This window comes from Bombina bombina, chromosome 9 (assembly GCF_027579735.1).
Source record: "Bombina bombina isolate aBomBom1 chromosome 9, aBomBom1.pri, whole genome shotgun sequence".
Lineage (NCBI taxonomy): Eukaryota > Metazoa > Chordata > Amphibia > Anura > Bombinatoridae > Bombina > Bombina bombina.
In genome coordinates this window covers 289,310,747-289,335,145 of record NC_069507.1, presented here as the reverse complement: position 1 = coordinate 289,335,145, position 24,399 = coordinate 289,310,747, and the positions used below count along the sequence as shown (strand labels likewise).

At 45.1% G+C, this 24,399-nt stretch overlaps 1 protein-coding gene across 1 annotated transcript in view; it reads right to left on the bottom strand.

Annotated features, from left to right (window-relative positions):
• LOC128640610 (amiloride-sensitive sodium channel subunit alpha) overlaps positions 1-24,399 on the bottom strand; it is a 620,512-nt gene that overhangs the window by 95,377 nt on the left and 500,736 nt on the right. Inside the window, exon 8 of the mRNA XM_053693079.1 lies at positions 22,841-22,898. Within this exon, the coding sequence (XP_053549054.1) occupies positions 22,841-22,898 (58 nt within the window). The remainder of the gene's footprint in view (positions 1-22,840; positions 22,899-24,399) is intronic.

Here is a 24,399-nt window from a genome sequence, read left to right as displayed (position 1 = left end):
GAAAACATGTTCTGAACTATCTAGACATTTTATTGAAGTACACAGAGGAGATGTTAGGTCATTTAAGTGGCGAGCAGTTGAAGCCATTAGGAGACCATCAAGGGGAGGTGACAAGAATGCCATTTTAGCATGCCAAGAAGCTTTCTGGATATTTAAGCTCTGTACCCAGACTCCTAATGGCTTCAACTCTGAATTTGACCTCATTAACCATTGGTGTTGAAACAAACAAATCACCTTCTATTATTAGAAATCTGACTTCTCTATATGATCATGGTATCTAGTTTAGCCATTACATGTGTGATGGGGAACACTAGAGTAATAATGTTATCTGCTCCCTGGTTAATATGAGTGGTGTTTAAAGGGACACTGAACCCAATTTTTTTTCTTTTGTAATTCAGAAAAAGCATGCAATTTTAAGCAACTTTCTAATTTACTCCTATTATCAATTTTTCTTCGTTCTCTTGCTATCATTATTTGAAAAAGAAGGCATCTAAGCTTTTTTTTTGGTTTCAGTACTCTGGACAGCATTTTTTTATTGGTGGATGAAATTATCCACCAATCAGCAAGGACAACCCAGGTTGTTCACCAAAAATGGGCCGGCATCTAAACTTACATTCTTGCATTTCAAATAAAGATACCAAGAGAATGAAGAAAATTTGATAAAAGGAGTAAATTAGAAAGTTGCTTAAAATTTCATGCTCAATCTGAATCACGAAATAAATTTTTTGGGTACAGTGTCCCTTTAACAATATGAGTGCAATTGTTATTTTAGGACAGATGTGCATGTATTTCTTGTTGTTCATTGGACTTATGTAGTCCCATGTACTATTATATATGACATGCACACTTTAAGAATTAGATTTGTGGTATACGTGTTTAAACTATCTATCATTATGTTTTGTGACTCTTTGTGCATAGTGTTCACTGATTTTTATTGTTATGTGACTTGGAATGAATTCTTTAACCCAATAATGGAACATACTATTATTAACAATGGGCAGCTTTCTCAATATTTTGTTGTTATTATTTTGCTGCCAACTAGTTATTTCCATTTTTGAGTTGTTTCCTTCTCTATATATACACATATTTATAATTTATATCATATGTTTTGTTTATGTAACATAAAAACAGGCACAAGCTAGGTCATAAGGCACACATTACTGATACTGAGATGTTTTGAATGTATCCCATAATAATCTAACCCTATTCTGATGTACTACAATAACATATTATGCATTCCTTGTTTATTTATGTATTTAGAAGGTTTTTTTCTTGCATTGGATTGTCAAACTGTTTTACATTATGTAATATCCCAGTATATATATATATATCCTCATGATAGAATCCTCTTTTCCACTATTTTGAAATCTGCACTAAATGTATGGGTTAAGTGGGAGTACACTTGTGCTCCTCAGTGGCCAATGACTGTGTGGAGTAATACTTTTAAACGCCCTCTTTTCTAGTATCCAGCAGGTCTTAGATTACGGCACTATGCCGAAACTAGTAGGACCAGCTGTCTCCTCTTTGTTGTGCTGGTGCAATTGGATTTTATCTCGTTTTGTAATAAACACTAAGAAATTTTTATCTGCACAGAGACTCTTTTCATCATTTTCTATATATTAGTAGCTAATAAGCAGGTGGTCATTTGGATCAGACATTAGTAGCTAATCAGCAGGTGGTCATTAGGATCAGACAGTAGCTAATCAGCAGGTGGTCATTAGGATCAGACAGTAGCTAATCAGCAGGTGGTCATTATGATGAGACATTAGCAGCTAATTAGCAGATGGTCATTAGGATCAGACATTAGTAGCTAATCAGCAGGTGGTCATTTGGATCAAACCGTAGCTAATCAGCAGGTGGTCATTAGTGATGTCCCAAATAGTTCGCCGGCGAATAGTTCCCGGCGAACATAGCTTGTTCGCGTTCGCAACGGCGGGCGAACATATGCGATGTTCGATCCGCCCCCTATTCGTCATCATTGAGTAAACTTTGACCCTGTATCTCACAGTCTGCAGACACATTCCAGCCAATCAGCACCAGACCCTCCCTCCCAGACCCTCCCAGCTCCTGGACAGCAGCCATTTTAGATACATTCGGAAGCTGTTTTCTTAGTGAGAGGAGGGACAGTGTAGCTGCTGCTGATTTAATAGGGAAATTGATAGCTAGGCTAGTGTATTCAGTGTCCACTACAGTCCTGAAGGACTCATCTGATCTCTGCTGTAAGGACAGCACCCCAAAAAGCCCTTTTTTTTCCCTGTGTAATCTAATTGCAGTTGCCTGCCTGCCAGCATGTGTGCCAGGCTCACAGCGTATACTGTGCCCCCTTGCCCGTTGCCACCACTCATATCTGGTGTAACATTAGTGTAAATTTAAAAAAAAAAAACTTTTTTGACTGTGAAACATCAGTCTGCTTGTGTTATCTAATTGCAGTTGCCTGCCTGCCAGCGTGTGTGCCAGGCCCACTTGCCCACAGTGCCACCACTCATATCTGTTGTAACAGTAGTGTAAATTTTAAAAAAAACAAACTTTTTTGACTGTGAAACATCAGTCTGCTAGTGTAATCTAATTGCAGTTGCCTGCCTGCCAGCGTATGTGCCAGGCCCACTTGGCCACAGTGCCACCACTCATATCTGTTGTAACAGTAGTGTAAATTAAAAAAAACAAAACCTTTTTTGACTGTTAAACATCAGTCTGCTAGTGTAATCTAATTGCAGTTGCCTGCCTGCCAGCGTGTGTGCCAGGCCCACTTGCCCACAGTGCCACCACTCATATCTGTTGTAACAGTAGTGTAAATTTAAAAAAAAAACTTTTTTGACTGTTAAACATCAGTCTGCTAGTGTAATCTAATTGCAGTTGCCTGCCTGCCAGCGTGTGTGCCAGGCCCACTTGCCCACAGTGCCACCACTCATATCTGTTGTAACAGTAGTGTAAATTTTAAAAAAAATAACTTTTTTGACTGTGAAACATCAGTCTGCTAGTGTAATCTAATTGCAGTTGCCTGCCTGCCAGCGTGTGTGCCAGGCCCACTTGCCCACAGTGCCACCACTCATATCTGTTGTAACAGTAGTGTAAATTTTAAAAAAAAACTTTTTTGACTGTTAAACATCAGTCTGCTAGTGTAATCTAATTGCAGTTGCCTGCCTGCCAGCGTGTGTGCCAGGCCCACTTGCCCACAGTGCCACCACTCATATCTGTTGTAACAGTAGTGTAAATTTTAAAAAAAATAACTTTTTTGACTGTGAAACATCAGTCTGCTAGTGTAATCTAATTGCAGTTGCCTGCCTGCCAGCCTGTGTGCCAGGCCCACTTGCCCACAGTGCCACCACTCATATCTGTTGTAACAGTAGTGAAAATTTAAAAAAAACAACCTTTTTTGACTGTTAAACATCAGTCTGCTAGTGTAATCTAATTGCAGTTGCCTGCCTGCCAGCGTGTGTGCCAGGCCCACTTGCCCACAGTGCCACCACTCATATCTGTTGTAACAGTAGTGTAAATTTAAAAAAAACAACTTTTTTGACTGTTAAACATCAGTCTGCTAGTGTAATCTAATTGCAGTTGCCTGCCTGCCAGCGTGTGTGCCAGGCTCACTTGCCCACAGTGCCACCACTCATATCTGTTGTAACAGTAGTGTAAATTTAAAAAAAAAACTTTTTTGACCGTTAAACATCAGTCTGCTAGTGTAATCTAATTGCAGTTGCCTGCCTGCCTGCCAGCGTGTGTGCCAGGCCCACTTGCCCACAGTGCCACCACTCATATCTGTTGTAACAGTAGTGTAAATTTAAAAAAAAATAACTTTTTTGACTGTGAAACATCAGTCTGCTAGTGTAATCTAATTGCAGTTGCCTGCCTGCCAGCGTGTGTGCCAGGCCCACTTGCCCGTTGCCACCACTCATATCTGGTGTAACAAACAGTAGTGTAAATTTTTAAAAAAAAAACTTTTTTGACTGTGAAACATCAGTCTGCTAGTGTAATCTAATTGCAGTTGCCTGCCTGCCAGCCTGTGTGCCAGGCCCACTTGCCCACAGTGCCACCACTCATATCTGTTGTAACAGTAGTGTAAATTTAAAAAAAATAAACTTTTTTGACTGTTAAACATCAGTCTGCTAGTGTAATCTAATTGCAGTTGCCTGCCTGCCAGCGTGTGTGCCAGGCCCACTTGCCCACAGTGCCACCACTCATATCTGTTGTAACAGTAGTGTAAATTTAAAAAAAAAAACTTTTTTGACTGTTAAACATCAGTCTGCTAGCGTAATCTAATTGCAGTTGCCTGCCTGCCAGCGTGTGTGCCAGGCCCACTTGCCCACAGTGCCACCACTCATATCTGTTGTAACAGTAGTGTAAATTTAAAAAAACAAAAAACTTTTTTGACTGTTAAACATCAGCCTGCTAGTGTAATCTAATTGCAGTTGCCTGCCAGCGTGTGTGCCAGGCCCACTTGCCCACAGTGCCACCACTCATATCTGTTGTAACAGTAGTGTAAATTTAAAAAAAAAAAACTTTTTTGACTGTGAAACATCAGTCTGCTAGTGTAATCTAATTGCAGTTGCCTGCCTGCCAGCCTGCCATCTTTTTCCATCTCCCGGTTCCTAAAATCCATGCCATATACACGTCCCCCGATAGGGGGAGTAACAGGTATTAAACTGATCAGAATAGTACTACTTAACACACCACTCATATCTGGTGGCACAGTAGATTGCACGCGCAGTGCCCCTAATTTGAAGTAGGAGGACCGACCAAGCATCTTTTTCCATCTCCCGGTTCCTAAAATCCATGCCATATACACGTCCCCTGGCGCCGCAACTGCCTCTGGGAACCTTACCATGGGTCCCAGACCGCACGTCTTGTAATTCTCTGTTTGGGAAATTATATATCTATCAAATCTATTTATTTATCTATCAAATCTATCTATCTATCTATCTATCGTATCTATCAAATGTATATTGCATCTATTGATCTATCTATCTAATCTATGTATCTATGTATCTATCAAATCTATCTATCTCGTGGTTGTGCAAATGGACTGTTTGCGGTTCTTTGCGGTCCGTTAAACGGGGAGTTTGGTCTGTCACTGTGAAGCGGGCGTAACCCTTACACTACCTGATCGATACAACATCATACCTGATGTTTTAAAGCACGTTATTCCAAACAATTTAGGAATGTTAGGTGATTTATGCCCTTTATGGATTAAAACCAGACTCTGCATCAACTATGTAATTTTACGTGGGAGTTTTGCCATGGATCCCCCTCCGGCATGCCACAGTCCAGGTGTTAGTCCCCTTGAAACAACTTTTCCATCACTATTGTGGCCAGAAAGAGTCCCTGTGGGTTTTAAAATTTGCCTGCCTATTGAAGTCAATGGCGGTTCGCCCGGTTCGCCCGTTCGCGAACATTTGCGGACTTTCGCGTTTGCCGTTCGCGAACGGAAAATTTTCAGTTCGCAACATCACTAGTGGTCATTTGTATAAGACAGTAGCTAATCAGCAGGTGGTCATTTCTATCAAACATTATTAGCTAATTAGCAGGTGGTAATTTCTATCAGACATTAGTAGCTAATTAGCAGGTGGTCATTAGGATCAGACATTAGTAGCTAATCATCAGGTGGTCATTTCTATCAGACATTAGTAGCTAATTAGCAGGTGGTAATTTCTATCAGACATTAGTAGCTAATCAGCAGGTTTTCATTTGGATCAGACAGTAGCTAATCAGCAGGTGGTCATTTGGATCAGACATTAGTAGCTAATTAGCCGGTGGTCAATATGATGAGACATTAGTAGCTAATTGGACGGTGGTCATTTGTATCAGACATTAGTAGCTCACCAGCAGGTAGTCATTAGGATCAGACATTAGTAGCTAATCAGCAGGTTTTCATTTCGATCAGACATTAGTAGCTAATTAGCAGGTAGTCATTTGTATCAGACATTAGTAGCTAATCAGCAAGTGGTCATTTGGATCAGACAGTAGCTAATCAGCAGGTTTTCATTTGGATCAGACATTAGTAGCTAATAAGCAGGTGGTCATTTGTATCAGACTAGCTAATCAGCAGGTGGTCATTTGTATCAGACAGTAGCTAATCAGCAGGTATTCATTAGGATCAGACATTAGTAGCTAATTAGCAGGTGGTCGTTTGTATCAGACATTAGTAGCTAATCAGCAGGTAGTCATTAGGATCAGACATTAGAAGCTAATTAGCAGGTGGTCATTTGTATCAGACATTAGTAGCTAATCAGCAGGTAGTCATTAGGATCAGACATTAGTAGCTAATCAGCAGGTTTCATTTGGATCAGACATTAGTAGCTAATCAGCAGGTGGTCATTATGATGAGACATTAGCAGCTAATTAGCAGATGGTCATTAGGATCAGACAGTAGCTAATAAGCAGGTGATTATTAGGATCAAACAGTAGCTAATCAGCAGGTGGTCATTATGATGAGACATTAGCCAACTAACAGATGTTCATTATGATGAGACAGTAGTTAATTAGCAGGTGGTCATTATGATGAGACATTAGTAGCTAATTAGCAGATGGTCATTAGAATCAGACATTAGTAGCTAATTAGCAGGTGGTTATTATGATCAGACATTAGTAGCTAATTATCAGATGGTCATTATGATGAGACATTAGTAGCTAATTAGCAGGTGGATATTATGATGAGACATTAGTAGCTAATTAGCAGATGGTCATTATGATGAGACATTAGTAGCTAATTAGCAGGTGGTCATTAGGATCAGACAGTAGCTAATCAGCAGGTGGTCATTATGATGAGATATTAGTAGCTAATCAGCAGGTGGTCATTAGGATCAGACAGTAGCTAATCAGCAGGTGGTCATTATGATGAGACATTAGTAGCTAATCAGCAGGTGGTCATTTAAATCAGACATTAGTAGCTAATCAGCAGGTGGTCATTAGGATCAGACAGTAGCTAATCAGCAGGTGGTCATTTAAATCAGACATTAGTAGCTAATCAGCAGGGGGTCATTTCTATCAAACATTAGTAGCTAATTAGCAGGTGGTAATTTCTATCAGACATTAGAAGCTAATTAGCAGGTAGTCTTAGGATCGGAGATTAGTAGCTAATCATCAGGTGGTCATTTCTATCAGACATTAGAAGCTAATTAGCAGGTAGTCATTAGGATCAGACATTAGAAGCTAATTAGCAGGTGGTCATTTCTATCAGACATTACTTGCTAATTAGCAGGTGGTCATTTCTATCAGACATTAGTAGCTAATTAGCAAGTGGTCATTTCTATTAGACAGTAGCTAATTAGCAGTTGGTCATTTCTATCAGACATTAGTAGCTAATTAGCAGGTGGTCATTAGGATCAGGAAGTAGCTAATTAGCAGGTGGTCATTAGGATAAGACATTAGTAGCTCATCAGCAGGTAGTCATTAGGATCAGACAGTAGTAGCTAATCATCAGGTGGACATTTCTATCAGACATTAGTAGCTAATTAGCAGGTGGACATTTCTATCAGACATTAGTAGCTAATTAGCAGGTGGTCATTAGGATCAGACATTAGTAGCTAATTAGCAGGTGGTCATTAGGATAAGACATTAGTAGCTCATCAGCAGGTAGTCATTAGGATCAGACAGTAGTAGCTAATCATCAGGTGGACATTTCTATCAGAAATTAGTAGCTAATTAGCAGGTGGACATTTCTATCAGACATTAGTAGCTCATCAGCAGGTAGTCATTAGGATCAGACAGTAGTAACTAATCATCAGGTGGACATTTCTATCAGACATTAGTAGCTAATTAGCAGGTGGTCATTAGGATCAGACATTAGTATCTAATTAGCAGGTGGTCATTTCTGTGACAGACCCTTCTGTCAGGACTGAAGGAGTTAACCTTGTTCAGCTTTGAGAAGCTATTTTTCTAAAGACAGGTTACTAGCCTCAGCTATTGTGTACTGTCATTAAAGTTAGTGATAAACATTCCATTGTTTAATCACCTCCAGAGAGCAGACGCCTAGTGATAAGAAAAGTCAAGTGTGTGTCTTGTGTTTAAGTTGTTATCAGCTTGAGCAAGGTATTCTATTGTATCATGTCAAAGGGCGTGTTCCCTCCATCTAATGTACAACATTCTTTCAACCCCCCTTCTGGGGGGTCAGACCTGCATAAATACTAGGCATAGCCTTTTAATAAATGACATTCTGTTTTAAACCTGAAAACTGGATGGGTTGTGAGTTGCTGGTTCCCTATTCAGGACATTGTTCATCTGGTATTAACCCTTGGTATCCTGTTGGTACTGTAACAATTGGTGGCAAGCGACGGAATGAACCTTATCGCCCAGAAGAGCAACTACACAAGCCAGTAACCTCAGGGAGAGGGGGATTATTACAATACTGACTAAGATGGAAGGAACCAATGGGCCCAGCATATCAGACAGAACCCCTGAAGAAGCAAGCTTTGATCGGGCGGTTAAAATAAGACTGGCACATTATGGCCCCAACCCATCTGCGGAAATTATCGACCGGGTCATAGCAGCTGTGGAGGCCAACCTACTTCGCCAAAGCGGCGCTGCAGCAGCCCAAGTGGAAAAGAGAAAAGTAAATTTTGCAGCTTTTAAAAACTTCCTGGAAACAGAAGGAGAGATTGATGGGTACCTTGCGGATTTTGAGAGGCAATGTGCACTACACAAGGTACCCGCAGAAGACTGGGTCACGATATTATCCGGAAAATTATCCGGCCGGGCCAGTGAGGCTTTTCGGGCCATTCCAGATGAGGAAGTCGGGGATTATAATACTGTAAAAGAGGCTCTGCTCTCCAGGTATGCGGTTACACCGGAGGCATACCGGAGGCAGTTCAGAGACACTGTTAAATTAGCTGGAGATTCCTACCTTGAGTGGGCATGTAAGGTGCACCGCACAGCTGCTCACTGGATAGCGGGGTGCCAAGCCGGATCTGGGGAAGAGGTGCTGCAGCTATTCCTGTTGGAACATTGCTTCGACAAGTTACCCGCAGGAGTTCGAGAGTGGGTTCGGGACCGTAAACCCTCCACCCTGCATGAAGCGGCTCGCTTGGCAGATGAGTATACGGATGCCCGCAAACTGGACACTGCTACCACTAAGCCCCCTGCTAGAGTGGAGTACAGACCCCCAGTCACCCCAGCAGCTGCCAGTTACCAAACCCCGGCACACCGCTATACCACATGGCCTCCGGCCACGAATTACCCTCAGAGAGCCCGGTTCAATTCGCGGGGCTACTCACAACCTATTCGGTGCTTTGGATGTAAGCAACTAGGGCACAAAAGACCAGAGTGTCCCCTAAACGCAGCGAACCAAGCACAGTCCTGGAGAAGACCCGCCGGCGGAATCCCACGTAATCCTCAGCCTGCGGCCCGCTACGTAGAGGCGCAAGAATGCTGGGGCAGCCTACATGAAGCAGACCCCGTGCAAGCTGCCCACCGGAATAACCGGCAACTGGTTAAAGTGAATGGGAAGGAGGTCAGCGGTCTACGGGATACTGGTGCTACCATGACCTTGCTTTGAAAGAACTTGGTGTCTGAGAAACAGCACACTGGAGACACTGTGGCTGTGAGGCTAGCAGGGGGCACTGTGTTCCGCCTACCTATTGCCAGGGTACATTTGGATTGGGGAGTGGGCGCTAGACCTGTGAATGTGGGGGTCAAGAAGGACTTACCTGCTGATGTTCTCCTTGGAAATAACTTGGCCCCCCTTGTTTCTGCCTATGCTCCCATGGGTCCCGCTGATGTTAACCCTGTGACTACCCGTGCCCAGATCCATGCAGCAGAGACTGACCCACCTGCTGCTAAGCCCCAGGATGCTGAGCTCAGTAAATCTCTATCCGCTATTGATACGTGGAAGTCCCGTTACAATGCGCTGATGAAGGAGAAGAGTCACGTAGAGGATAAAATGGTCACGTTAAATAATCACGTAACAGTGCTAGCGGGAGAGAAGAGGAGTGCAGAGGAAAAAGCACGTTTAGAACAGGAATCTCTGCTAGACAGGCTGCACCGACAGACTGCAGAAAACACCAGCTTGAGAGTGGAACATGAAACATTAAAGACAAACTTAGTGACACTGGAGGAAAAGCTGACGCTGGCTCATAGTGAGGTGCAGCAACTCAAGGGCACCCTATGTCAGTATGAAGGGATTGTGGATACCTATAAAGAGCAGGTACAAAAAACTCATAAGGAAGCTGACGAGATTTTGAAGGACTATTTAGCCCTGGTCTGGGCACTGAAGAAGTTGAACCATTATTTTTACGGGCAGGAATTCTCTCTCATAACGGGAATACAGATGGATTGTCCCGGCAAACTGACATGCCTACCACCTCCTAGTCCGGTCATCCCCAGGTTGACCCGCCAAAGGGTCAAGCCGAGTCTGCCGGAGTGTTCCACAAGGGGGGAGCTATGTGACAGACCCTTCTGTCAGGACTGAAGGAGTTAACCTTGTCCAGCTTTGAGAAGCTATTTTTCTAAAGACAGGTTACTAGCCTCAGCTATTGTGTACTGTCATTAAAGTTAGTGATAAACATTCCATTGTTTAATCACCTCCAGAGAGCAGACGCCTAGTGATAAGAAAGCCTCAGCTATTGTGTACTGTCATTAAAGTTAGTGATAAACATTCCATTGTTTAATCACCTCCAGAGAGCAGACGCCTAGTGATAAGAAAAGCCAAGTGTGTGTCTTGTGTTTAAGTTGTAATCAGCTTGAGCAAGGTATTCTATTGTATCATGTCAAAGGGCGTGTTCCCTCCATCTAATGTACAACATTCTTTCAACCCCCCTTCTGGGGGGTCAGACCTGCATAAATACTAGGCATAGCCTTTTAATAAATTACATTCTGTTTTAAACCTGAAAACTAGCTGGGTTGTGAGTTGCTGGTTCCCTATTCAGGACATTGTTCATCTGGTATTAACCCTTGGTATCCTGTTGGTACTGTAACAATTTCTATTAGACATTAGTAGCTAATTAGCAGGTGGTCATTAGGATCAGACATTAGTAGCTCATTAGCAGGTGGTCATTTTTATTAGACATTAGTAGCTAATTAGCAGGTGGTCATTAGTATAAGACAGTAGCTAATTAGCAGGTGGTCTTTTCTATTAGACAGTAGCTAATTAACAGGTGGTCATTTCTATTAGACATTAGTAGCTAATTAGCAGGTGGTCATTTCTATCAGACAGTAGCTAATCAGCAGGTGGTCATTTCTATTAGACATTAGTAGCTTATTAGCAGGTGGTCAATATGATGAGACATAAGGGGTCACAGTCAATTTATTGTCACTAATATTATGAAGGGGTTACGGGATGTGCAGTGGAGGTTTATTGGGGTTGCCCTTCCTTATGTTGGGATCTTGGCCAGCAGTTTGTGTCTGATATTTCCTTCACTCTCTGCATTTAACAGGAAAATCTTTACGTGTTTGGTAAATAAAGTGTTAACCTACTTGATCACTTCTGGTTTTGATTTTACAGTAGGTTGTATATATATTTAGATTACTTTATCCCTCATATCTCTGGCACGTTCTATTTGACACCAGTTCTGCTAACCATATGGCCTTGGTGGTGTAAGAGAGATGGCTTCATGCGTAGGTATCTACATAACAATGCCTGTGGTTTTATGGTGCAACAAGACATTACTGGAACCAGGAGAATCCTCATCATATAATGTCATTGTGACAGACCCTGCGGTCAGGACTGAAAGTGTTAACTCTATTTTCTAAATACAAGTTGCTGGCTCCAGCCATAATTTAGTTAGTGATAAGCATTCCATTGTTTGATCACCCTCAGAGAGAAAACGCCTAAGTGATAAGAAGAGCCCAGAGTGTCTTGTGTTTAAAGTATTTAAGTAATGTAATTCTATTGTATCATGTAAAAGGGCGTCTTCCCCTTTTATCTAATGTGCAAGAGTCTTTCAACCCCCCCATCTGGGGTCAAAACCTGTATAAATACTAGGCATCTAGCCTTTAATAAATAACATTCTGTTTTAAACCTGAAATGTGGAGCCTGGTCTCATGTTGAGGGGGAAACTGATTGGGGTTGTGAATTGCTGATTCCCTATGCAGGACATTGTTCATCTGGTATTAACCCTTGGTACACTGTTGGTACTGTAACAATTGGTGGCAAGCGACGGGAGAATCCTTATCGCCCAGAGGAGCAACTACCCATCCAGACCGAATGGGAATACCGTATGAAAGGCTAAAAAGAGCTACCCTTAAAGACCTGCTAGAGCAACGGGGCCAACAAACCAGTAACCTCAGGAAGAGGGAGATTATTACAAGACTGACCGAGATGGACGGAGTACCAGGGCACGAAGGAACCAATGAGCCCAGCATGTCAGACAGAACCCCCGAAGAAGCAAGCTTTGACCGGGCGGTCAAAATAAGGCTGGCACATTATGGCCCCAACCCATCTGCGTACATTATCGACCGGGTCATAGCAGCTGTGGAGGCCAACCTACTTCGCCAAAGCGGCGCTGCAGCAGCCCAAGTCCCCGCAACCCCAGTGGAAAAGAGAAAAGTGCATTTTACCACTTTTAAAAACTTCCTGGAAACAGAAGGAGAGATTGATGGGTACCGTGCGGATTTTGAGAGGCAATGTGCACTACACAAGATGGACTGGGTCACGATATTGTCCGGAAAATTATCCGGCCGGGCCAGTGAGGCTTTTCGGGCCATTCCAGATGAGGAAGTCGGGGATTATAATACTGTAAAAGAGGCTCTGCTCTCCAGGTATGCGGTTACACCGGAGGCATACCGGAGGCGGTTCAGAGACACTGTTAAATTGGCTGGTGATTCCTACGTTGAGTGGGCATGTAAGGTGCACCGCACAGCATCTCACTGGATGGCGGGGTGCCAAGCAGTGTCTGGGGAAGAGGTGCTGCAGCTATTCCTGTTGGAACATTGCTTTGACAAGTTATCAGCAGGAGTTAGAGAGTGGGTTCGGGACCGTAAACCCTCCACCCTGCATGAAGCTGCTCGCCTGGCAGATGAGTATACGGATGCCTGCAAACTGGACACTGCTACCACTAAGCCCCCTGCTAGAGTGGAGTACAGACCTCCAGTCACCCCAGCAACTGCCAGTTACCAACCCCCGGCGCACCGCTATGCCACCCAGCCTCCGGTCACCCGGTTCACCTCACAGGATTACTCACAGCCTATCCGGTGCTTTGGATGTAAGCAACTAGGGCACAAGAGATCGGAGTGTCCCCTCAACACAGCAAACCAAGCACAGTCCTGGAGGAGACCCGCCGGCGGGATCCCACGTAACCCTCAGCCTGCTGCCCACTGCGTAGAGGAAAAAGAATGCTGGGGCATCCTACATGAAGCAGACCCCGTGCAAGCTGTTCACCGGGATAACCGGCAACAGCACCGGCAACTGGTTAAAGTGAATGGGAAGGAGGTCAGTGGTCTACGGGATACTGGTGCTACCATGACCTTGCTCCAGAAGAACCTGGTATCTGAGAACCAGCACACCGGAGACACTGTGGCTGTGAGGGTGGCAGGGGGCACTGTGTTCCGCCTACCTGTTGCCCAGGTGCATTTGGATTGGGGAGTGGGCGCTAGACATGTGAATGTGGGGGTCATGAAGGATTTGCCAGCTGATGTTCTCCTTGGAAATGACTTGGCCCCCCTTGTTTCGGCCTACGCTTCCATGGGTCCCGTTGATGTTAACCCGGTGACTACCCGTGCCCAGGCCCGTGCCACCGAGACCGATCCACCTGCTGCTGAGACCCAGGTAAGAATCTCTTCCCCGACTTATACACTAGACCCGATCCCCTTAAGTTGGGATACCCCAGAGACGTACGGGAGGGAAACCCGGGAGGATCCGACCCTTCAGAAATACAGGGCTAAGGCAGATGCTGGGGAGGAGGGGGTAGAAGGGGAACGTTACGAGTGGGTGGGGGATAGGCTATATAGAATCCCCAAACCTGCTCAGAAAAGTACTGCCCCTCCACAGAATCGGCAGCTGGTGGTGCCTGCGAAATACCGGCGAGAGATTCTGCGGATTGGGCACGATGTACCATTAGCTGGACATCTAGGGTCCCGCCGCACCGCTCATAGGATCACCCAGAATTTCTTCTGGCCCAATTTTAACCGAGATGTGCGGGTATATTGTAGTACTTGTGACACCTGTCAACGGGTGGGTAAGCGGGGGGACCACCCCAAAGCTAGGCTTATGTCTATGCCTGTCATTGGGGAACCCTTTTCCCGCATAGCCGTTGACATTGTGGGTCCGCTGGCCAGGGCTAGTCCATCAGGTAAGAAGTATATTCTCACTGTGGTGGACTATGCCACTCGTTACCCAGAGGCCGTAGCACTGTCGAATATAGAGGCAGAGAGAGTCGCTGATACCCTAGTTAAGGTTTTTACTAGGGTCGGGTTCCCTAAGGAGATTCTCTCTGATCAGGGGACCCAGTTTACCGCTGTGCTCACCCAGCAGCTGTGGAAGGTGTGCGGCATTAAACCGTTACTCAGTTCGCCTTATCACCCCCAGACTAACGGTCTCTGCGAGCGCTTTAATGGCACCCTCAAGCAGATGATGAGGACCTTCACGGACACTTGCAGAGACTGGGAGCGATTCCTGCCTCATCTGCTATTTGCGTACAGAGAGGTGCCCCAGGTATCTACTGGGTTCTCTCCCTTTGAGTTACTCTATGGGAGAAGGGTCCGCGGCCCCCTGGATCTCATTAGAGGACACTGGGAGGGAGAGATAGAGCAGGAGGGAACCCCCATCGTGCCATATGTTCTGGAACTCCGGGACCGCATGGAGGAACTGTCTCTGATGGTAAGAGAGAATCTCCAGGTGGCCCAGGGAAGACAGAAGGGGTGGTACGATCAGGGTGCCCGACAGCGGGTCTTCCAGGTTGGACAGAAGGTTTTGGTGCTCAAGCCTGTGAAGGCCAACAAGATGCAAGCATCTTGGCAGGGCCCGTATAAAGTGTTATCTCAGGTGTGTGATACTACCTATGTTATAGCCAGCTGTGCAGATGAGAGGATCCAGCGATCCTTTCATGTGAACATGCTGAAGGAGTATCAGGAGAGGCCAGAGGATGTAGCTGCAGTATGTGCCCCTGCTGCAGACGACTCAGAGAATTTACCCCTACCCGACTTATTAGAGAAGGACCCCCAGACTGACCTCACTAGTCTTGTGCAGCTAGGGGACTGGGTGAACCCTACCGAGCGGGTACAGGCAAGACAGCTCCTGTGGGAGAAGCAGGCGACGTTCTCCCAAGAGCCCGGCTACACTACCCTAGCTGTACACAAGGTAGAGACTCCGGGACAGAATCCCCTGTGACAGCCTCCCTACCGTATACCCGAAGCAGTCCGAGAAGGAATGCGGAAGGAGATACAGGAGATGGCTCGGCTGGGAGTGATCGAGTACTCCGATAGTCCTTGGGCTTCCCCTGTAGTCCTGGTACCTAAGAAAGATGGAACCACCCTGTGACAGACCCTTCTGTCAGGACTGAAAGAGTTAACTGTGTTTAGCTTTAAGAATCTAATTTCTAAAGACAGGTTTTCTGGCCTCAGCTATTGTGTGCTATAATTACATTTAAGTAATAAACAGGCCATTGTTTAATCACCCTCAGAGAGCAGACGCTAGGTGATAAGACAAGCCAAATGTGTTTAAGTTGTTATCTGCCTAAGTAAAGTATTTAAGTAATGTAATTCTACTGTTTCATAAAAGGGCGTCTTCCCCTTTTTATCTAATGTACAACATTCTTTCAACCCCCATCTGGGGGGGGGGTCAAAAACCTGTATAAATCTGTGTGCTGCCTTCAAATAAAGTTGTCATTCTGTTTAAACCTGAAAACTGGCTGGTTTGTGAATTGCTGATTTCCTATGCAGGACATTATTCATCTGGTATTAACCCTTGGTACACTGTTGGTACCGTAACATTGGTGGCAAGCGACGGGAGAATCCTTATCGCCCAAAGGAGCAACTACGGATCCAGACCGAATGGGAACACCGTATGAAAGGCTAAAAAGAGCTACCCTTAAAGACCTGCTAGAGCAACGGGGCCAACAAACCAGTAACCTCAGGAAGAGGGAGATTATTGCAAGACTGACCGAGATGGACGGAGTATCAGGGCACGAAGGAACCAATGGGCCCAGCATATCAGACAGAACCCCTGAAGAAGCAAGCTTTGATCGGGCGGTTAAAATAAGACTGGCACATTATGGCCCCAACCCATCTGCGGAAATTATCGACCGGGTCATAGCAGCTGTGGAGGCCAACCTACTTCGCCAAAGCGGCGCTGCAGCAAACCCAGTGGAAAAGAGAAAAGTAAATTTTGCAGCTTTTAAAAACTTCCTGGAAACAGAAGGAGAGATTGATGGGTACCTTGCGGATTTTGAGAGGCAATGTGCACTACACAAGGTACCCGCAGAGGACTGGGTCACGATATTATCCGGAAAATTATCCGGCCGGGCCAGTGAGGCTTTTCGGGCCATTCCAGATGAGGAAGTCGGGGATTATAATACTGTAAAAGAGGCTCTGCTCTCCAGGTATGCGGTTACACCGGAGGCATACCGGAGGCGGTTCAGAGACACTGTTAAATTGGCTGGTGATTCCTACCTTGAGTGGGCATGTAAGGTGCACCGCACAGCAGCTCACTGGATAGCGGGGTGCCAAGCCGTATCTGGGGAAGAGGTGCTGCAGCTATTCCTGTTGGAACATTGCTTCGACAAGTTACCCGCAGGAGTTCGAGAGTGGGTTCGGGACCGTAAACCCTCCACCCTGCATGAAGCGGCTCGCTTGGCAGATGAGTATACGGATGCCCGCAAACTGGACACTGCTACCACTAAGCCCCCTGCCAGAGTGGAGTACAGACCCCCAGTCACCCCAGCACCTGCCAGTTACCAACCCCCAGCGCACCGCTATACCACACGGTCTCGGGCCACGAACTACCCTCAGAGAGCCTGGTTCAATTCGCGGGGCTACTCACAACCTATTCGGTGCTTTGGATGTAAGCAACTAGGGCACAAAAGACCAGAGTGTTCCCTAAATGCAGCGAACCAAGCACAGTCCTGGAGAAGACCCGCCGGCGGAATCCCACGTAACCCTCAGCCTGCGGCCCGCTACGTAGAGGCGCAAGAATGCTGGGGCATCCTACATGAGGCAGACCTTGTGCAAGCTGCCCACCGGAATAACCGGCAACTGGTTAAAGTGAATGGGAAGGAGGTCAGTGGTCTACGGGATACTGGTGCTACCATGACCTTGCTTCGAAAGAACTTGGTGTCTGAGAAACAGCACACAGGAGACACTGTGGCTGTGAGGGTAGCAGGGGGCACTGTGTTCCGCCTGCCTGTTGCCAGGGTGCATTTGGATTGGGGAGGGGGCGCTAGACTTGTGAATGTGGGGGTCATGAAGGATTTACCAGCTGATGTTCTCCTTGGAAATACCTTGGTCCCCCTTGTTTCTGCCTATGCTCCCATGGGTCCCGCTGATGTTAACCCTGTGACTACCCGTGCTCAGATCCGTGCAGAAGAGACTGACCCCCCTGCTGCTAAGCCCCAGGACGCTGAGCTCAGTAAATCTCTATCCGCTATTGATACGTGGAAGTCCCGTTACAATGCGCTGATGAAGGAGAAGAGTCACGTAGAGGATGAAATGGTCACGTTAAATAATCATGTAACAGTGCTAGCGGGAGAGAAGAGGAGTGCAGAGGAAAAAGCACGTTTAGAACAGGAATCTCTGCTAGACAGGCTGCACCGACAGACTGCAGAAAACACCAGCTTGAGAGTGGAACATGAAACATTAAAGACAAACTTAGTGACACTGGAGGAGAAGCTGACGCTGGCTCATAGTGAGGTGCAGCAACTCAAGGGCACCCTATGTCAGTATGAAGGGATTGTGGATACCTATAAAGAGCAGGTACAGAAAACTCGTAAAGAAGCTGATGAGATTTTGAAGGACTGTTTAGCCCTAGTCTGGGCACTGAGGAAGTGGAACCCTTGTTTGTATGGACAGGAATTCTCTCTCATAACGGGAATACAGATGGATTGTCCTGGCAAACTGACATGCCTACCACCTCCTAGTCCGGTCATCCCCAGGTTGACCCGCAAAAGGGTCAAGCCGGGTCTGCCGGAGTGTTCCACAAGGGGGGAGCTATGTGACAGACCCTTCTGTCAGGACTGAAAGAGTTAACTGTGTTTAGCTTTAAGAATCTAATTTCTAAAGACAGGTTTTCTGGCCTCAGCTATTGTGTGCTATAATTACATTTAAGTAATAAACAGGCCATTGTTTAATCACCCTCAGAGAGCAGACGCTAGGTGATAAGACAAGCCAAATGTGTTTAAGTTGTTATCTGCCTAAGTAAAGTATTTAAGTAATGTAATTCTACTGTTTCATAAAAGGGCGTCTTCCCCTTTTTATCTAATGTACAACATTCTTTCAACCCCCATCTGGGGGGGGGTCAAAAACCTGTATAAATCTGTGTGCTGCCTTCAAATAAAGTTGTCATTCTGTTTAAACCTGAAAACTGGCTGGTTTGTGAATTGCTGATTTCCTATGCAGGACATTATTCATCTGGTATTAACCCTTGGTACACTGTTGGTACCGTAACACACCCGGTTCTGTGTGGACTACAGGCGGCTCAACGAGAGGACCACCACTGACGCCTACCCGATGCCCCGGGTAGACGAATTACTAGACCGTATCGCTAGGGGACGCTATCTGACAACCATAGACCTGTGTAAAGGCTATTGGCAGATTCCCCTGGCCGAGGATGCTATCCCCAAGTCGGCCTTCGTCACCCCATTCGGCCTGTACCAGTTTAAGGTCATGCCCTTTGGGATGAAGAATGCTCCGGCTACCTTCCAGCGTATGGTGGATAGACTCCTTGATGGCTTCCAGGAATTTGCTTGTGCATACCTGGACGACATTGCGGTTTACAGTGAGTCCTGGGAAGAACACCTTACCCATGTAGGGATGGTTCTGGACAAGATTCGGGCCGCTGGCCTGACCTTGAAACCGGACAAGTGCCATTTAGGTATGGCTGAAGTACAGTACTTGGGGCACCGAGTGGGGTGTGGGAGCCAGAGACCGGAGCCAGCCAAGGTAGAGGCTGTGGCTAACTGGCCCACACCTATCACTAAGACCCAAGTCCTAGCCTTCCTGGGGACGGCCGGGTATTACCGACGTTTTGTCCCGAACTACAGTACTATCGCCAAGCCCCTGACTGACCTGACTAAAAAGAACCTCCCCAAACAGGTCCTGTGGTCTCCAGCTTGTGAAGCCGCGTTTCAGGCACTGAAGCAGGCCCTTGTGAATGCCCCTGTCTTGGCTGCCCCAGTCCCTAACAAACGTTTTCTCATTCATACAGATGCTTCCATGTATGGACTGGGGGCTGTACTGAGCAAAGTCGGGGAGGATGGAGGAGAGCACCCTGTCGCATACCTAAGCAGAAAGTTGTTACCTCGGGAAGTAAGTTATGCGGCAGTAGAGAAGGAATGTTTAGCCCTGGTCTGGGCACTGAAGAAGTTGAACCCTTATCTATACAGACAGGAATTTTCCCTTATAACGGACCACAATCCCTTAGTCTGGCTTAACCGGGTCTCAGGAGACAATGGTAGATTGCTGAGGTGGAGTTTAGCCCTCCAGCCCTATAACTTCACCATCAGCTACCGGCCCGGTAAGCTAAACGGGAATGCAGATGGATTGTCCCGGCAAACTGACATGCCTACCACCTCCTAGTCCGGTCATCCCCAAGTTGACCCGCCAAAGGGTCAAGCCGGGTCTGCCGGAGTGTTCCACAAGGGGGGAGCTATGTGACAGACCCTGCGGTCAGGACTGAAAGTGTTAACTCTATTTTCTAAATACAAGTTGCTGGCTCCAGCCATAATTTAGTTAGTGATAAGCATTCCATTCTTTGATCACCCTCAGAGAGAAAACGCCTAAGTGATAAGAAGAGCCCAGAGTGTCTTGTGTTTAAAGTATTTAAGTAATGTAATTCTATTGTATCATGTAAAAGGGCGTCTTCCCCTTTTATCTAATGTGCAAGAGTCTTTCAACCCCCCCATCTGGGGTCAAAACCTGTATAAATACTAGGCATCTAGCCTTTAATAAATAACATTCTGTTTTAAACCTGAAATGTGGAGCCTGGTCTCATGTTGAGGGGGAAACTGATTGGGGTTGTGAATTGCTGATTCCCTATGCAGGACATTGTTCATCTGGTATTAACCCTTGGTACACTGTTGTTACTGTAACAGTCATACATTATTATTTCACTATGGACTCTGCCATATAAAACTAGACACTAATAACATAGAGATGTAGAATATTATATAATCTCTATATAGTAGAGCAAAATGCAGTGACACAATCATTAACAGTGGAACACAGCATACAGTGCAGTGACACATTCATTAGCAGTGGAACACAGTATACAGTGCAGTGACACATTCATTAGCAGTGGAACACAGCATACAGTGCAGGGACACATTCATTAACAGTGGAACACAGTATACAGTGCAGGGACACATTCATTAACAGTGGAACACAGCATACAGTGCAGTGACACATTCATTAGCAGTAGAACACAGTATACAGTGCAGTGACACATTCATTAGCAGTGGAACACAGCATACAGTGCAGTGACACATTCATGTGCAGTGACACATTCATTAACAGTGGAACACAGCATACAGTGCAGTGACACATTCATTAACAGTGGAAAACAGCATACAGTGCAGGGACACATTCATTAGCAGTGGGACACAGTATACAGTGCAGTGACACATTCATTAGCAGTGGAACACAGTATACAGTGCAGTGGCACATTCATTAGCAGTGGAACACAGCATACAGTGCAGTGACACATTAATTAACAGTGGAACACAATATACAGTGCAGTGTACACATTCATTAACAGTGGAACACAGCATACAGTGCAGTGACACATTCATTAACAGTGGAACACAATATACAGTGCAGTGTACACATTCATTAACAGTGGAACACAGCATACAGTGCAGGGACACATTCATTAGCAGTGGGACACAGTATACAGTGCAGTGACACATTCATTAGCAGTGGAACACAGTATACAGTGCAGTGGCACATTCATTAGCAGTGGAACACAGCATACAGTGCAGTGACACATTCATTAACAGTGGAACACAATATACAGTGCAGTGTACACATTCATTAACAGTGGAACACAGTATACAGTGCAGTGACACATTCATTAACAGTGGAACACAATATACAGTGCAGTGTACACATTCATTAACAGTGGAACACAGCATACAGTGCAGTGACACATGCATTAGCAGTGGAACACAGTATACAGTGCAGTGACACATTCATTAAAAGTGGAACATAATATACAGTGCAGTGACACATTCATTAATAGTGGAACACAGCATACAGTGCAGTGACACATTCATTAACAGTGGAACACAGTATACAGTGCAGTGACACATTCATTAACAGTGGAACACAGTATACAGTGCAGTGACACATTCATTAACAGTGGAACACAGCATACAGTGCAGTGACACATTCATTAACAGTGGAACACAGTATACAGTGCAGTGTACACATTCATTAACAGTGGAACACAGTATTACAGTGCAGTGACACATTCATTAACAGTGGAACACAGTATTACAGTGCAGTGACACATTCATTAACAGTGGAACACAATATACAGTGCAGTGACACATTCATTAACAGTTGAACACAATATACAGTGCAGTGTACACATTAAATAACAGTGGAACACAGTATTACAGTGCAGTGACACATTCATTAACAGTGGAACACAGTATACAGTGCAGTGTACACATTCATTAACAGTGGAACACAGTATTACAGTGCAGTGACACATTCATTAACAGTGGAACACAGCATACAGTGCAGTGACACATTCATTAACAGTGGACCACAATATACAGTGCAGTGTACACATTCATTAACAGTGGAACACAGCACACAGTGCAGTGACACATTCATTAACAGTGGAACACAATATACAGTGCAGTGTACACATTCATTAACAGTGGAACACAATATACAGTGCAGTGTACACATGCATTAACAGTGGAACACAATATACAGTGCAGCGTACACATTCATTAACAGTGGAACACAGCATACAGTGCAGTGACACATTCATTAACAGTGGAACACAGCATACAGTGCAGTGACACATTCATTAACAGTGGAACACAGTATACAGTGCAGTGACACATTCATTAACAGTGGAACACAGCATACAGTGCAGTGTACACATTCATTAACAGTGGAACACAGCATACAGTGCAGTGTACACATTCATTAACAGTGGAACACAGCATACAGTGCAGTGACACATTCATTAACAGTGGAACATAATATACAGTGCAGTGTACACATTCATTAACAGTGGAACACAATATGCAGTGCAGTGTACACATTCAATAACAGTGGAACACAGTATACAGTGCAGTGACACATTCATTAACAGTGGAACACAGCATACAGTGCAGTGACACATTCATTAACAGTGGAACACAGCATACAGTGCAGTGTACACATTCATTAACAGTGGAACACAATATACAGTGCAGTGACACATTCATTAACAGTGGAACACAGTATACAGTGCAGTGACACATTCATTAACAGTGGAACACAGTATACAGTGCAGGGACACATTCATTAACAGTGGAACACAGTATACAGTGCAGTGACACATTCATTAACAGTGGAACACAGTATACAGTGCAGTGACACATTCATTAACAGTGGAACACAGCATACAGTGCAGTGTACGCATTCATTAACAGTGGAACACAGCATACAGTGCAGTGACACATTCATTAACAGTGGAACACAATATACAGTGCAGTGTACACATGATTAGAAATTCTAAATACTATGTAAAAGAACAACTTACCTCACTGACCGCAGTGGGCCACCGAGCATATCCAGCTGTGAGTTGATAATCTGACACCCTATGAATGCAGAAGAAAAATTAGTATATTTCCTCAGCAATGCATACACCTACCTACATAATGTTACACCCCCTACACACAGGTACATGTACACCTACCTACATAATGTTACACCCCCTAAACACAGGCATATGTACACCTACCTACATAATGTTACACCCCTTACACACAGGCATATGTACACCTACCTACACAATGTTACACCCCCTACACACAGGCACATGTACACATACCTACATAATGTTACACCCCCTACACACAGGCACATGTACACCTACCTACATAATGTTACACCCCCCACACAGGCACATGTACACCTACCTACATAATGTTACACCCCCTACACACAGGCATTTGTACACCTACCTACACAATGTTACACCCCCTACACACAGGCACATGTACACATACCTACATAATGTTACACCCCCTACACACAGGCACATGTACACCTACCTACATAATGTTACACCCCACACACAGGCACATGTACACCTACCTACATAATGTTACACCCCCTACACACAGGCACATGTACACCTACCTACATAATGTTACACCCCCTACACACAGGTACATGTACACCTACCTACATAATGTTACACCCCCTAAACACAGGCATATGTACACCTACATACATAATGTTACACCCCCTACACACAGGCATATGTACACCTACCTACACAATGTTACACCCCCTACACACAGGCACATGTACACATACCTACATAATGTTACACCCCCTACACACAGGCACATGTACACCTACCTACATAATGTTACACCCCCCACACAGGCACATGTACACCTACCTACATAATGTTACACCCCCTACACACAGGCATATGTACACCTACCTACATAATGTTACACCCCCTACACACAGGCAAATGTACACATACCTACATAATGTTACACCTCCTACACACAGGCACATGTACACCTACCTACACAATGTTACACCCCCTACACACAGGCACATGTACACATACCTACATAATGTTACACCCCCTACACACAGGCACATGTACACCTACCTACATAATGTTACACCCCCTACACACAGGCACATGTACACCTACCTACATAATGTTACACCCCCTACACACAGGCACATTTACACCTACCTACATAATGTTACACCCCCTACACTCAGGCACATTTACACCTACCTACATAATGTTACCCCCCCTACACACAGGCACATGTACACCTACCTACATAATGTTACACCCCCTACACACAGGTACATGTACACCTACCTACATAATGTTACCCCCCCTACACACAGGCACATGTACACCTACCTACATAATGTTACACTTCCTACACACATGCATATGTACACCTACCTACATAATGTTACACCCCCTACACACAGACATATGTACACCTACCTACACAATGTTACACCCCCTACACACAGGCACATGCACACCTACCTACATAATGTTACACCTCCTACACAAAAGCACATGTACACATACCTACATAATGTTAC